Source organism: Augochlora pura, chromosome 10 (genome assembly GCF_028453695.1).
Source record: "Augochlora pura isolate Apur16 chromosome 10, APUR_v2.2.1, whole genome shotgun sequence".
NCBI lineage: Eukaryota > Metazoa > Arthropoda > Insecta > Hymenoptera > Halictidae > Augochlora > Augochlora pura.
In genome coordinates, this window is record NC_135781.1 from 33504313 (window position 1) to 33517424 (window position 13112).

General features: G+C 39.4%; 1 protein-coding gene across 1 annotated transcript; it reads left to right on the forward strand.

Annotated features, from left to right (window-relative positions):
* Positions 1-10740: 10740 nt before the first annotated feature.
* Positions 10741-12661, forward strand: Fnta (farnesyl transferase alpha). Its single transcript, XM_078192029.1, has 5 exons — positions 10741-11005; positions 11296-11650; positions 11749-11949; positions 12133-12316; positions 12402-12661. The coding sequence occupies exons 1-5, from the start codon at positions 10849-10851 to the stop codon at positions 12498-12500; spliced, it is 996 nt and encodes a 331-aa protein (XP_078048155.1). The 5' UTR covers positions 10741-10848; the 3' UTR covers positions 12501-12661.
* Positions 12662-13112: the final 451 nt, after the last annotated feature.

Sequence of the window (13112 nt, forward strand, 5' to 3'; positions counted from 1 at the left end):
ATTGATATTTCAAAAGCAATTTCCCCTCCGCAACTGTCCCTTATTGGCCCCTGAATTTTTGATCGTTTCCAGCGGCTGCGAACGTTTTCGTTGTACTTGGTGGAGCTCGCAGGTCTGCCGTCACCACACGCGCGCCCTTCCTCCCGCGCCTCCGCCCTTTCGTAACAATCAAGATTCACGAGGCGTGCCGTGGAATCGCCCCCGGCGGATTTACGGTCTCCCCGGAAGAGTAATCTTCCGACTGTAGGAACCGCCGTGCTTCCGGTCGCTTTGATTATCCACGGAAGGTTCGCGCACCCACTCTCACCCACGGACACACACGCGTCGTATTCCCTTTTCTCGCGGATCCACCCAGTCTCTCCTCTCCTCTCCTCTCTGTCGTTGAAAGTTTTCGCACACCGGCCGGCCGGCACACTTTATCGATCGAGAGTGCGGGAACGAACAACAATGGACTGACTATACACCGCGGCCTTTCCTTCCGTCCTCGCGCTCCTCCGGCCCTACTCTCCGGCTGACTGCCGACGACGAAACTTCAAATTCTGAAGCAACACGTGGTGGTATCGCAGACGTTAATTGCGACGGAACGGCACGGGTCGAATCTCTTCGCGGCGGAACGGTGCTCGAATCTCTTCGCGGCGGAGCGAGGCGAGCTACGGGCGAAGACGACTTCGAAGAGGTAATTAAGGGGGTCTCTTTTTAGGTCCGCTCTCGGATTGCTAGCCGGTTTTTCCGAGCTTTTTGAAAGCCGTTCAAATGCGTAATTCGACGAGGGCTCGTTAACCCCTTGCACTGTTACGTCTTTCAGAGCTACGTTGATTACGACTGTTTCGTCCTTAACACTTTAACAACCGCTCACACAGCATGTGTGTGATAGCCGGAACAACCGTTACCGACCGCTCACACAACATGTGTGTGATGATGACGCCGAAGGTTGTTGACCAGTACCACACTCTATGTGTGATAATTTATGAATGTAAACAAGTGTGGATATTGCTATTGGCTTCATATTTCATTGTCACGTCTTTGATTATAGGTAATTATCGTCTATTTTTAATTTTTGATTAAATTTTGTTGTTTTTTTGTTTTATGTTAACTTTTTCGTGAATTTAATAAAGTTCTTTAAAATTAATTCTTCAAAAATACTGCCGGCCCCTGGCGACGTTTGATCGCGTAGACGTGCGGTCGTTAAAGTGTTAATTATTTCCTTGATGTCATGAGATGATTCCAGTGTTCCCGACTGTCCACATTCACTTTCATTCCCAAACTTCAATGACAGGGGACTCAAATATTAATTTAATAATAATCCGAATGAGAAATAGTATTTCCGAAGTTACTGCGAAATAACCAATTGTTGCACCTTTACTTGAATTTTTATTGAGAAATAAACAAGATGAAAAATTGAAAGAATTTAATATTCGATAAATAGAAGGTAATTACGCTCGAAAACGAACCGAAAGTGTAGCGATTGGTTATCGCGAAACAAGAGGATCCACTACTACCCTATTTGCCGAGCTTAAAGTTATTTGACTGATCAAATTTTTACAAGTTACGTTCACTGGGTCAGAGAAAGCTATTTTAAGAAAACCCCAGTTAAAATTTCAGCCTCCCGGATCTCGGATGATAGTGCCCCTATGATTGTATAATGATCCTACGGAGACAAAAATGCACCCTATGCTAGCCGTACTCTTTCGTCACTATTAAACAGAATTTATACTTTAACGACTAATAACATTTTTCATTCCGTACTTGAAACGCGTTCGGATAAAAAATACGCGCGACATTAATATACATAGAACTTTAAAATACGTGGAACTTTAAAGATACACTCGAAAATGTTGAACTCCGATGAAAAATGAAAAAAAAACCTTAAAAAATAAAAAGAAAGCTTTAAAAAATAAAAAGAGACCTTTAACAAATAAAAGGAGACCTTTAAAAAATAAAAAGAGACCTTTAAAAAATAAATAGAGACCTTAAAAAAATTGTTCCGCACAGTTCAAGTCCGCCGGGAAATAATTCCGCGTCCCCGGCGACGCGCGCGAGTCGCTTCGAAAACGTATTTTGCAAACTGAAAAAAAAAAATTTCAGATATTTTTCCGGGAATGAAAAACGCGCGCAGAAAAAGTTGCGAACAATTCGTTTTCTTTCTTTTTTTTTCGTCCCTTCCCCCCTCCCCCTCTCCCTAGTCAGGAAGGACCGTTCGGAATTGCTTTTTTCCCCAAGGCATCGAAGTTGCATCTCCTCTGTGTTACCGGTTTTTCTTTTTCCAGTCGACGCAGGCACGGCGTTAATTAATTTGTTCGTATGAGAACGACTCGGCGAGCGCCGTCGACGATAATTAACATCAAAATCGCCGAACGTGCAGCGGCGCCGCATTTTTCATTGTTTCCCGCGGCGCTTTGTCGCGCGGGCATCGATGAACACCCTCGCCGATCGGTCCACGGTTTTATGCAGAAATCTTTATTAATCATGCCAATTTTCTCCTGACTTAAAAATGAAAATAATAGTTTCTATTCAGCTTTTATTAAAATAATAATATTGAAGATTGTAATAGTAGTTTTGATTTTAATGAGAATTGTAATAACAAGGACAGTAATTTTTTTGTTGACTCGACGAGTATGCTTATAAAATGAAGAATGAATTAATTTATCAACTAATTCTCACTGAAACTAAGGAATATTGTTAAAACTTGGTTGATATAATAAAATAAAAATTTTGTCACGTATTTTTAGATATTTTTGCTTTTAGGTTAGGTCTCGTGATTTAATCTCAGAATAGTCGCAATAGGGTGAAAATGTTAGTTAACGTATCGGCGCTGAAACTGTTAATTTAAACAATTGCATACGCCGATAACGCGACTGATAGGATAAAGTATAATTTCTTAGCGGACGGTGTGGACAGAGTGCGCGTGTCGCGTTACCGTATCGCGAAACCGCGCCGCAGGTGCCCGTCATTCCTCACACGTCAAGCTGATGGGCGCTAATGGAACCCCATGGGCGCCCGCAAAGCCTTTATACGGACAAAACGGTCTATTGATCTGTTTTCTTTGAAAGTGAATGACGCATTTTATTACGCTTGAGGCGCAACGTTAAGTGGAAGAGATCAACCTATCCGCGGCGCTCGCGCCGTTCGCGCGGGCATCGGAGCGTCCGCGGCCCGGGCAGAAATTTTTCAAATTAAAAAAGCACGCTCGTGTAATCACCGTCTGTCGACCGGCTCGCCCCTCGCGGCGACAATTTGGGAAATTCGTTCGTTGCGAAATATTATATATTGTAAGCGGGGGGAAAAAAACACGGCGCGTTTTGCGAACGTGCGCGACGCGTTTAAATTTTTAGTAATTTATCGGACGCAGTATTCGGTAACGCGAAAATTATTTTAGACTCTGATATGGTTAATGTTCAAAGTCGACGATCCAGCGATAAAATTGTCCAACTACAGCGCTTTTTAAATAAAAATTGTTAACATTTTGTTATTTTCATAGCAGTTGTTTTAATTGGATAAAATAGTCGTCTGCAAGAGCTTTGTTAATTATTATAATTGAGATCTGTATTCTTTAAAGTTAAAATATTATTTTAAGAAATAGTCCACTAAAGTTTAAGAAAATATTTCTGCTGCGACCAATTTATCAACACACTAATTATTATAATTGGTTTAAATAATTGTTAAATCATTGTTGCGAGTTTCGAGTGTATTAAATACGGTGCACCTGACGCAATTTATTGGATACGTGTCCATACCCTTCCGCAGTCGAGAGGTTAAAGAAAGACGGATTTTCATCGCAAATATTATATTAAAACTAGAAGCTAAATAAACTAGCAATCGCGAGGTAAACTCACGTAACTCATTCCCCGACGTATCAAATGTCTGTCAAATTTATCGCAGGCTGCACACTGACACGAATCGACGAACATACGTGCGATTAAAATGTCTTTAATGGAGTCCGCGATATAAAGTTTATATATATCGAAAAAGTGATTTTTCGCTACGCTGACAATTTTAACCAGTGAATTTGTATTATCGAAATTCCTCGTTCGTTTTAAAATTACGAAACGAAGCTACGATGACTTTAATCATTTTTTTTAATATTATTCTAACTTTTGTTGTTCAAGTCTTAGGGTATTTTGAAATTTAGGGGAACAATGTACAATTTACAGCACGATGATAAAACAATTTTGACTCCAATCGTGGCAAATTTCTTTTGTCTATTATTACTGTAGTTTCTGGATAGTGTACGACACAATAAACAGATTATATTATTTAAGTTTAATTTTTATTTCACGATAAATGGTCTTCAGAAAATTATTCCAGTAGCATTTTTAGTCTTTCTGGCATATTTTTATAAATAGTTACACATACATAAAAATTACTAATTTTTTTGTTTAAAACTAATTTAAACAATATTTATTTACGATACACAGTTTTCAAAAATATTTAAGAATCGTTTCTCTATTTATCTGTAATAGATTTCTATCAAAGGGGTGAAAACAACCCTCGAAATTTCTGCCCCTAAAAAACACGATTTTTCTATCCTCGACAATTATATATCACGATCAAGGTAGAGTCAAGAGACTACAGAAGCCAATCATATATTTCTAAATGACAAAGTTTTATCCTCGAAAATGTTTCAAACATTTGTTCAAATGATCCAAGGTGATTTCTCAAGCGAAACGCGTGAAACATTTTTCCAAAGCCGCACCGCCGCTGAATTTCATTAACCTGTTGACGGAAGAAGGGGACTTAGGTCGTTCATATCCTTTACCATCTCACTGGCTAACTTTTCATATCCTCGTAAATTGAACGCCCAATTCCCCCCCTGTTCCACGGCGTTAATACCGACTATCTCGCATCAACTATGCTCAAACATTAGTAGCCCGATGGTATGCAGATGATCTACGTAGAAAATTACAAGATTACAGAATAAAACCGTGGAGCCTAGGTTAAAGAGGCTTGCGAGACGAAGAGATCTAGTTAAAGCCCCGTCTTCCACGAAATATTGAAATAGTGGGCTTTCGTCGGACGATCGAGCGCCGATCTCGGATTCAGAGGACAACAATTGCCAGCCAGGTGTATGTACGTAGGTGTATGTAGTCGTATATGTGTTCAGGAGATTCAGAACCCGTCAGAGAACGTCGATTTCGTTCGCGAAGGTGAAAACGTCGATTTCGCTCGCGAAGGTGAAAACCTCGATTTCGTTCGCGAAGGTGAAAACGTCGATTTCGTTCGCTAAGGTGAAAAACGTCGATCTCGCTCGCGCTTACTGACTACTTCCGGTGGCCGGGTACCCTGCCGATTCCGATCGTCATCTCTTCCGTGCTATTCCGTCACATGTCTCGCACACCACACACGCGGGCCGCCCAGGAACGGTACGAGAATACGGGGTTCCGCACGGGAAACGCGATATAAAAAAAAGGTGAACACACGGGCGACGCACGTCCGACGTAGCGCGGCACACTGAGGCCCGTGGGGCAGCGGCGTCGCGACGTCAGGCGTCGCGCGGAGCACTCGGCACGCCTCGTCGGGACGCTCGGCGAACCTCGTGTGCTGGCCGGAGTCCAATCGTGTAGGATTTTCGAAAGGCGTTTTCGCGTACACCGCGCGCGCGGTAGCGAACCGCAAATCGAATCGGCGAAACGCGCGCGCGCGCGCGCGGCTTGCATTGTACGAGGAGCACGAGATACGAGGTAGCACACATCGTTTATTACCGGCGATTAGGTCATTCCCATAGGTCGAGACCGTTTCTACATTTGTGCCCCGCGTACGACCATGCCCGTAAACACCTGCGCTCTTTGACGGCGCGCGCGATATATTTTTATGGACACTTGTTCGACGTGCCGCGCCACGAATCGACGGACCACCCATGCTTTTTCGAATATCCGAAGTGTCGAAACAGTTGGCGCGGTAGTCAATTTTATTTGTAATAAATTTTCGGAATTATATGGATTGAAATTATAGCGAGAAATGAAAAGGGGTGGGTTTTCAAAGCTTTTTCACGTCATCGTTCCTCGAAGTGACGAATAAAATTATGAAGTAGAATTTCTGCAACAATTTCGTCCGAGCCCCCGATGGCTCTAATTTGAGGAAGGTTTTCTGCTAAAAAAAATGTCCAAAGGAAAAATGTCCAGAAATAAAATTATAAAGTAATATTTCTGGAAAAATTTCGTCTGAACCTGCGATGACTCAAATTTGAGGAACCCGTTCAGCTAAAAAAATGTTCGGCTAGAATTCGTGGCACAGCGTGACCAATAGGATGAGCTAATGGTTCCGAGTACGATCCCCGACGTCTTTTTCCTAAACGTGCCACAGTGAGAAATGGCAGCCGCGGACGAGAATCCGTGGCTCGTTTTTCCGGGAAAGTCGAAAGCGTGCCGGCGGATTTCCAGCGAAAAATCACTCCACCGAAAGATAGATTGTCTCTTTTAATACGAGATTCGATAGATCACTTTTACTGCCCTCGCGAAACTTTAAAAGATTCCAGAGCGTCGACCGTTTAAAGGAGGAGAAGGTGGAGGAGGTGGAGATGTAGGTGGAGATGGAGGTGGAGAAGAAGGAGGTCGGACGTCTTCGTCGTGCGCCGGGGTCTCTTTGTTCGGTTGGCTGCTAAAACTTCTCCTTTGTTTGCGCGGTTAATGGATCCTTTCGTCTTATGCGATGCTTTAGACGCGCTAATTTTACTGTCGCTGTTCAACACACGGATGACACGTGTCACCCAATTAAAACGCGCCAGATTTCGCGCCGGCTTGGAACTGTCTTAATTAAATGCCCTAATCGATGTCGAGCGGGGTCGTTAATATTTTATACGTTTCGGAGTTTGGTTAATGGGATGATTGTTACCCCCTTCGCGTGGACTAAGATAATAAAAAAAATAATTCAACTTTAATGTTATTTTACGTAGCTATATTTTATTTTATTTTTATTTTTATTGTACACGAATTTGTCTGAGATTATATTACTTGCACTGATTTCATGTTTATATTATAAATAATTTATCCTTTGCTCTTCTCAGTGCAATTATAGCCCTTCGAAAAGTATAAGTTTCCTTTGTAGAAGATTATAGACAGAGAGGTTATAATTGTTGTAACTGCTAAAAAATGGTGTCAAAATTGAAAACTGTTAAAATTATATATAACATAAATACAATGAAATCTCGAAATAATTAAAAGTCGTGGTTTAAACAGAAATTGATTTCTTCTCGATAATTCAGTTCTCGTGTTCGGTAATTCGATTCTCGGCAATTCTTTTGACATTCTCGATTCTTGTGACATTTTCCTTTCTCGAAATTTCGAGCCTCGATATTTGTCACAGAGGCACGGAAATTCGTAGTACGGGTCTTTATCGATCACTCTGCTCCCTGGAACCTTGGTACTGATCCCTTTTCATTCGGTTAACGTTATCCGTGCGACTCCTCGTCGACAAGACACTAAATTAAGGCTTACCTATTGCGATCAAACCCCATGGATACGATGGGGATGGCAATGCAATTATGTCACACTCTATCTGGAAACGCGGCTTTTAGTTTGCCGAGCACTGCCTTTGGACGTAGGCTGATCGATGTCTAAATTGATCAACGAGTTTCCTCTGTTAGTGCCAAGAGCAAAAAACATTCAAATTCGGGGCAATCGAACTATATAGAAGTCGGCGAAATGATTATTTCAAGGTTATGTCGCTTATTTTTTAAATCGAAATTTCAGGTTGCTGTTGTCGAAAAATCAGCTCTGGATAAATGTGGAATATTTAATGTAGAGTTTAGTAATTAAGCTTTGATGGCAGAAGATATATCATGTATAGAGAGTGTATAATATATGGAATATATAATATAGAATAAATATCGCAAACCTAACCTAAATATATATAATCCACCAAACAGGCTCTGTGAATCACATAAAAAATAAAACATTGAATTTCCAATTAAAAGATAGTTTCACAGGTCAGCAAAGCGGCGGAAGATAATTGGCGACATAATTGAATAAAAACGGTTCCGGAATGAAAACGAGCCGAAACGGGGGGTGAAGCACGGTTCTTAAAAATGGCAGCATTAGTTGCAGCAGAACGTCCGTGCGCGCCGGGTCTTTTTTCTCAATTACCGTCGCGTCGGCCTGGACAAAGAGAAAGTAAGAACGGGGAGCTGTGCAGAGCTTTGTGACGAGGCACGGGCGCGCGCGTTTTCCAGAGAACGCGATCGTCATGCACGGAATTAAATGAAAGGCGACGCGAGCGTAAGATAACCCTTTGCACGCGAAACTGCCAACTGGGTTAACACCGGGCCGAGACAATATCTGTTCCGCCGTCGTCGACGATTTCTTTTCCCGATCGCTCGAAACGATAAACTTCGAAACACGAGCGGACCCGTCGAGATGATCTATCGTTCACGGATCTCGCGGTTCGAGCGTACCGTGAAATTATTACGAAATCTTCCGTGATAAATAGAAAACGAACGGAAGCATTTTTGTGGATCGTTTTTTGTTAATTTGATTTGGAAGCGTGTGGATTATTAATTGGACGAGGAGTGGTGACACTAATTGGATATTCGGTGGTTAACTTTTCCTTAACACTGGCTTTGTTTCGGCTCAGATCTTTGCACACAATTTGTCATAATATTATATTATTTTATTTATATTTTATCTAAGCGAAATAATATACTTTTATATTTTATAGAAATATTAAATCAAACTTTGTAAAAATGCTTTCTATATTAATCAGTTTCTATTATTATAAAACAACTAAAGCTACAAACTATAGCATTCATATATTTTCATAGTATTAAACAATATTTATATCACCTAATTCATTTTATTTCTATCTTATTTGTTTCATAAATATTTTAAAAATATATTTAATAATATAGAAGCTTAGGCTAGTAGAAGCTGACGCTTCAACCTCGATAATAGATAATGTATTACTGGTAAAAAGCAGACACAGTGGCTGGCGGTCAGCAAAGAGTTAACGCAGGGTCTCGCAGGATCTGACTAGTATATTTCACGTGGAACATTTTTCGAGGCATCGAAAGAAAAATATTTATCGCGGAGGGAAACAAAGAGCGATAGAGGGTGGTGGCGAGGAACCGAGGTGCGGGTCGTAGGAGTTGACGCTTGGTTACTGAAATAGCGTTAAACTGCCACAAGTCAAAAATACACGTGCCACATCGCTTAACCCTAGAACTCCTGGGGAGGTTCGTCGAACCCATAAGTCGACAAAATTTTAAATTAGAATCTTGCTCCGTTGTGTAAATAATTTACAGAATATTGTTCGTTTCTATGGAACGCTTTTTAATCGAAATTCTCGTTTTTTTTTTTAACAGAAGATCGATGTTTCTTTATCTTGTTAAATAAAAGTGTGTGCTTGTTAAATAAAATTACAATTTATCGGTAATAAAATATCGCTTTTTCAGCTTTAATTTGTAAATCGCGTTTGTTAATTAAAAAATCTCTTGGATCGACGCTTGCTTCTTTGCTACAGATGATCGATATCTTTAGATTTTTAATACTTTTTCGTAATTATTGTTAAATAGTAAATGATCTACCAGAAAGTATGTTTTTCTAGCCGCAGTTTGCTCTCTCAGAAATATAACGTTTCCTCAGGATGACACTGAAAAATCATTTATAGGAAATCCTTTAGACTGAACACTCGCTTCTTCGAGCAGATGATCGCTATTTTTATATTTTCAGTATATTTACGTTCTTACTTTCGACCTGCAGCTAATCTACCATAAGATGCGTTCTACCAGCTCTGATTTGCTCCCTCGAAAATAAAAAAGTCACCTCGGAATAGTATTTCTAAAAATTCTTCCATTCGAACATATAATATAGAAAATTAATAATATTATTGCCTACGAATAAAAAATCGTGTTTATGTTTAAACAGTTATTTATTAAATTCCATTGCGTTCGCGTTGTTCGCAAAAGTCTGGTTAAAATAGTTTAATAAAGAATTATAAAATAAAATAGCAATCCAAGTAACAGAAAACAAATTGTACGTTTCTTCAAATATTCTTCAGACATTTTAATAAGGCACAGGTTTGCAAAACCAAAATCCTATTTTTAGGTGACGATATAATACTGCTATACCTCGTCTGGTATAGTTCAAGTATCAGTATTATCGATAGTACACGAAAAATGGACACGTTAGCAAGAACAGACTATTCTGTATATTTCATTTCTACTACGACTGCTAAATATTAATATAGAAGCAATGAAAATTTAAATAAGGAAATTGAAATCATAGAAATAATATTTATGAAACATGTAGTGGAAAAATACGATGTGAAATTTTTATGGATAGTTCAGCAATGATTTTATTTTGTCACCCTAACAAATCTGAGATATCTGTTTATTTAAATAAACAGAGATACGCAAATTAAAAATTTCCAAATTTGTATTAATAATTGTTTCCTAGATATCACAAGTCTGTGCTATCGACAATGTTCTTCACTAGTTTGAGAATTTCGTCACTGCACGGAACGGCGCTGTACGAACATTTTCTGCAGCAAATGATTTGTGCCGCTATTTCCATAGCTTCTTACGGTAAATGAGGCAAGGATTTATCACGCCTACCAGAAATATTAATTTTTCTTCTATCGTTTAATAGTAAATAAATTTTTATTAAAAGGTACAAATGCAGAAATGTTTACTGAACATTTCTGCGTCCACATTAAATTCGTTTACACTTTAAAATATTAAACATTACATTATTCTTTTGTGGATGCAGTCTTCTCGTAGGAGTGGTTTAGTTCGTAGAATCCGCCGCCAGATGGTCGCTGGTAGAATTAACAAGGTTTCGAAGATAATAGTAAAGTGAGGTGGAGTTGGAGGAGCTTATTTTTGTCGGTAGTAAATAATAATATTTAACAAGTAAGGAAATGGGAGACAGTTCCGAAGAGGAATCGAACTGTAGCGATGTACCTGACGATGTAAACTGGATATTGTACAAGGACCGGGAAGAATGGAGGGACGTGACTCCAGTGCCGCAGGATGACGGGCCCCATCCAATTGTTGCAATTGCTTATTCCGAAAAATGTAAGCCGTTTAGAACTATTGCTACATTGCGCTTCAATTTAGCCTGTAACAAGTTTACCAATTACCTTTTCTATTTGATTATTTTGTTTAATGTTATAGTAACATAACCTCAGATCGATTCTACAACTCGGTTAGTAGTGCTTTGATTTCAAAGAAATGAATTTCAGCGATTACGCAAAGCAAATTATTTGATTAGCGTGCGATCGTTTCTGGAAAAGATAACCACTTCGTAGTAATGGTATCTTGAACATCGTTCCTAATAATTACATATACTTCCTGTTCGTTTCAAGTTCAAGACGCCTACGACTATTTCCGAGCAGTTTTAAAGTCCGGAGAAAAGTCGGAGCGCGCTCTGGCGCTGACCGCGGACTGTGTCTGGCTTAATTCAGCGAATTACACGGTATGGCAATACAGGAGGGAGATACTTAAGGCTCTTGGGAGGGACTTGAAAAACGAGCTGAAGTACATTAGCGGATTGACAAGGTATTATCCTAAGACCTATCAAATATGGCATCATAGAAAAATTATTGTTGAACGGCTCCAAGACACTTCTGGAGAGTTGGCATTTGTAGAGGGCATTTTGAAGAAAGACGCAAAGAATTATCACGCCTGGCAGTACCGTCAGTGGTGTATAAAGACATTCAAGTTAGTATATCGATAGATATTGGAATAGAATAAGCCATAGAGTAAATGAAAGTATCACATGTTGTACAATTAAATTAATCTAACCAACTTCAATCCAGTTTATTCGATAACGAATTGGAATATGTGGAGAGACTACTAAACGAGGATGTACGCAATAATTCTGCTTGGAATCAACGGTATTTCGTGATATGGAATTCAACGAAATTCGATCAGAGTATAGTTGATAGAGAAATTGATTATACCTTGGATAAAATAGATCTAGTGAAAGAAAACGAAAGTGCTTGGAATTATCTTAGAGGGTACAATTTTCACGATGGTTCCTTATTTATGCTGTATCAGGCTTGGATTTATTTTATTTCGAATAAAGTAACAAGTAATTATTAATTAGGATACACTAGTGAAATGAATATATTACCTGCATATTGTCCAAGCCTGTGCAGTCGAACCGACGTTCTACTGGATTAACAGATGGATCTTTTTAGAATTTTAATGAAGTGTAGCAGCGGTTTGGGTTACAACGAGAAAGTGAGGCGAAAGTGCGAGGATTTGTATATGGACGGGTGTCGCAGTAGTCACTTGTTGGCCTGCATTATAGACATTTGTCAGGAGAGACCTATATCGGAGGAATCGCGAGATTCATTGTTCCACATAAATAACGCTATTAAGGTATTCCATCTCGTAGCATGCTCTTATCTCGCACGTTTCGACGATCAATTGTATAGACATTTTGTATTTTGTATATTTTCTTCAGATGTGTAAAGACTTGTCGGAAAAGTATGATACGATACGAAGGCGATACTGGGATTTCATTGGACAGCAGTTAATGAAAAAATTAAAGGACGAATCTTAACTACGTCTGTACAACTGTATAGATTATATCACAATTTTTATGAAAGATACTTGACTTAATCCTGAATATACTACGGTCTTTTTATTTGGAGAAATACTATGTCTTATTAGTTTCCATATTGAAACGAAGGTGGATGTATTACTATAGAATAAAATTGTTCAGAAAAATTCTGCGGTTTTTCCTTCGACGATTCTCGGCTTCGTTTCGACGCGAGAGCGCGCCGATAGTTTTTGCTGGAAGGAAGTAATGCAGACCAGTGAACATTGATTATCTATTTATTTATAAAATAGTTACATACTTTCAAGTATGATACAATAACTAATTACAATAATAATAATATCAATGTTTAGGCTTCCATGTGACTTAGATAATCGCGAACGCTGCGTTTCAAACGATGATTTCAATACTAAAAAAATACATCCGTGCGCCTTGAAAATCTGGAGTTGCTCGAATCAAGGGGTCAACCAAGAATCATATCCGACGTAACGGTGTTCCATAGTAGCTTCCTTTTTTCGAGGCGCCTTAAAAATTATCTAAAGCGAGAAGTAAATTTCGTTGCGAATAAATATAGCGGCAGTGACTGCATTGGGTGAACGCTCGAAAACCAAACAA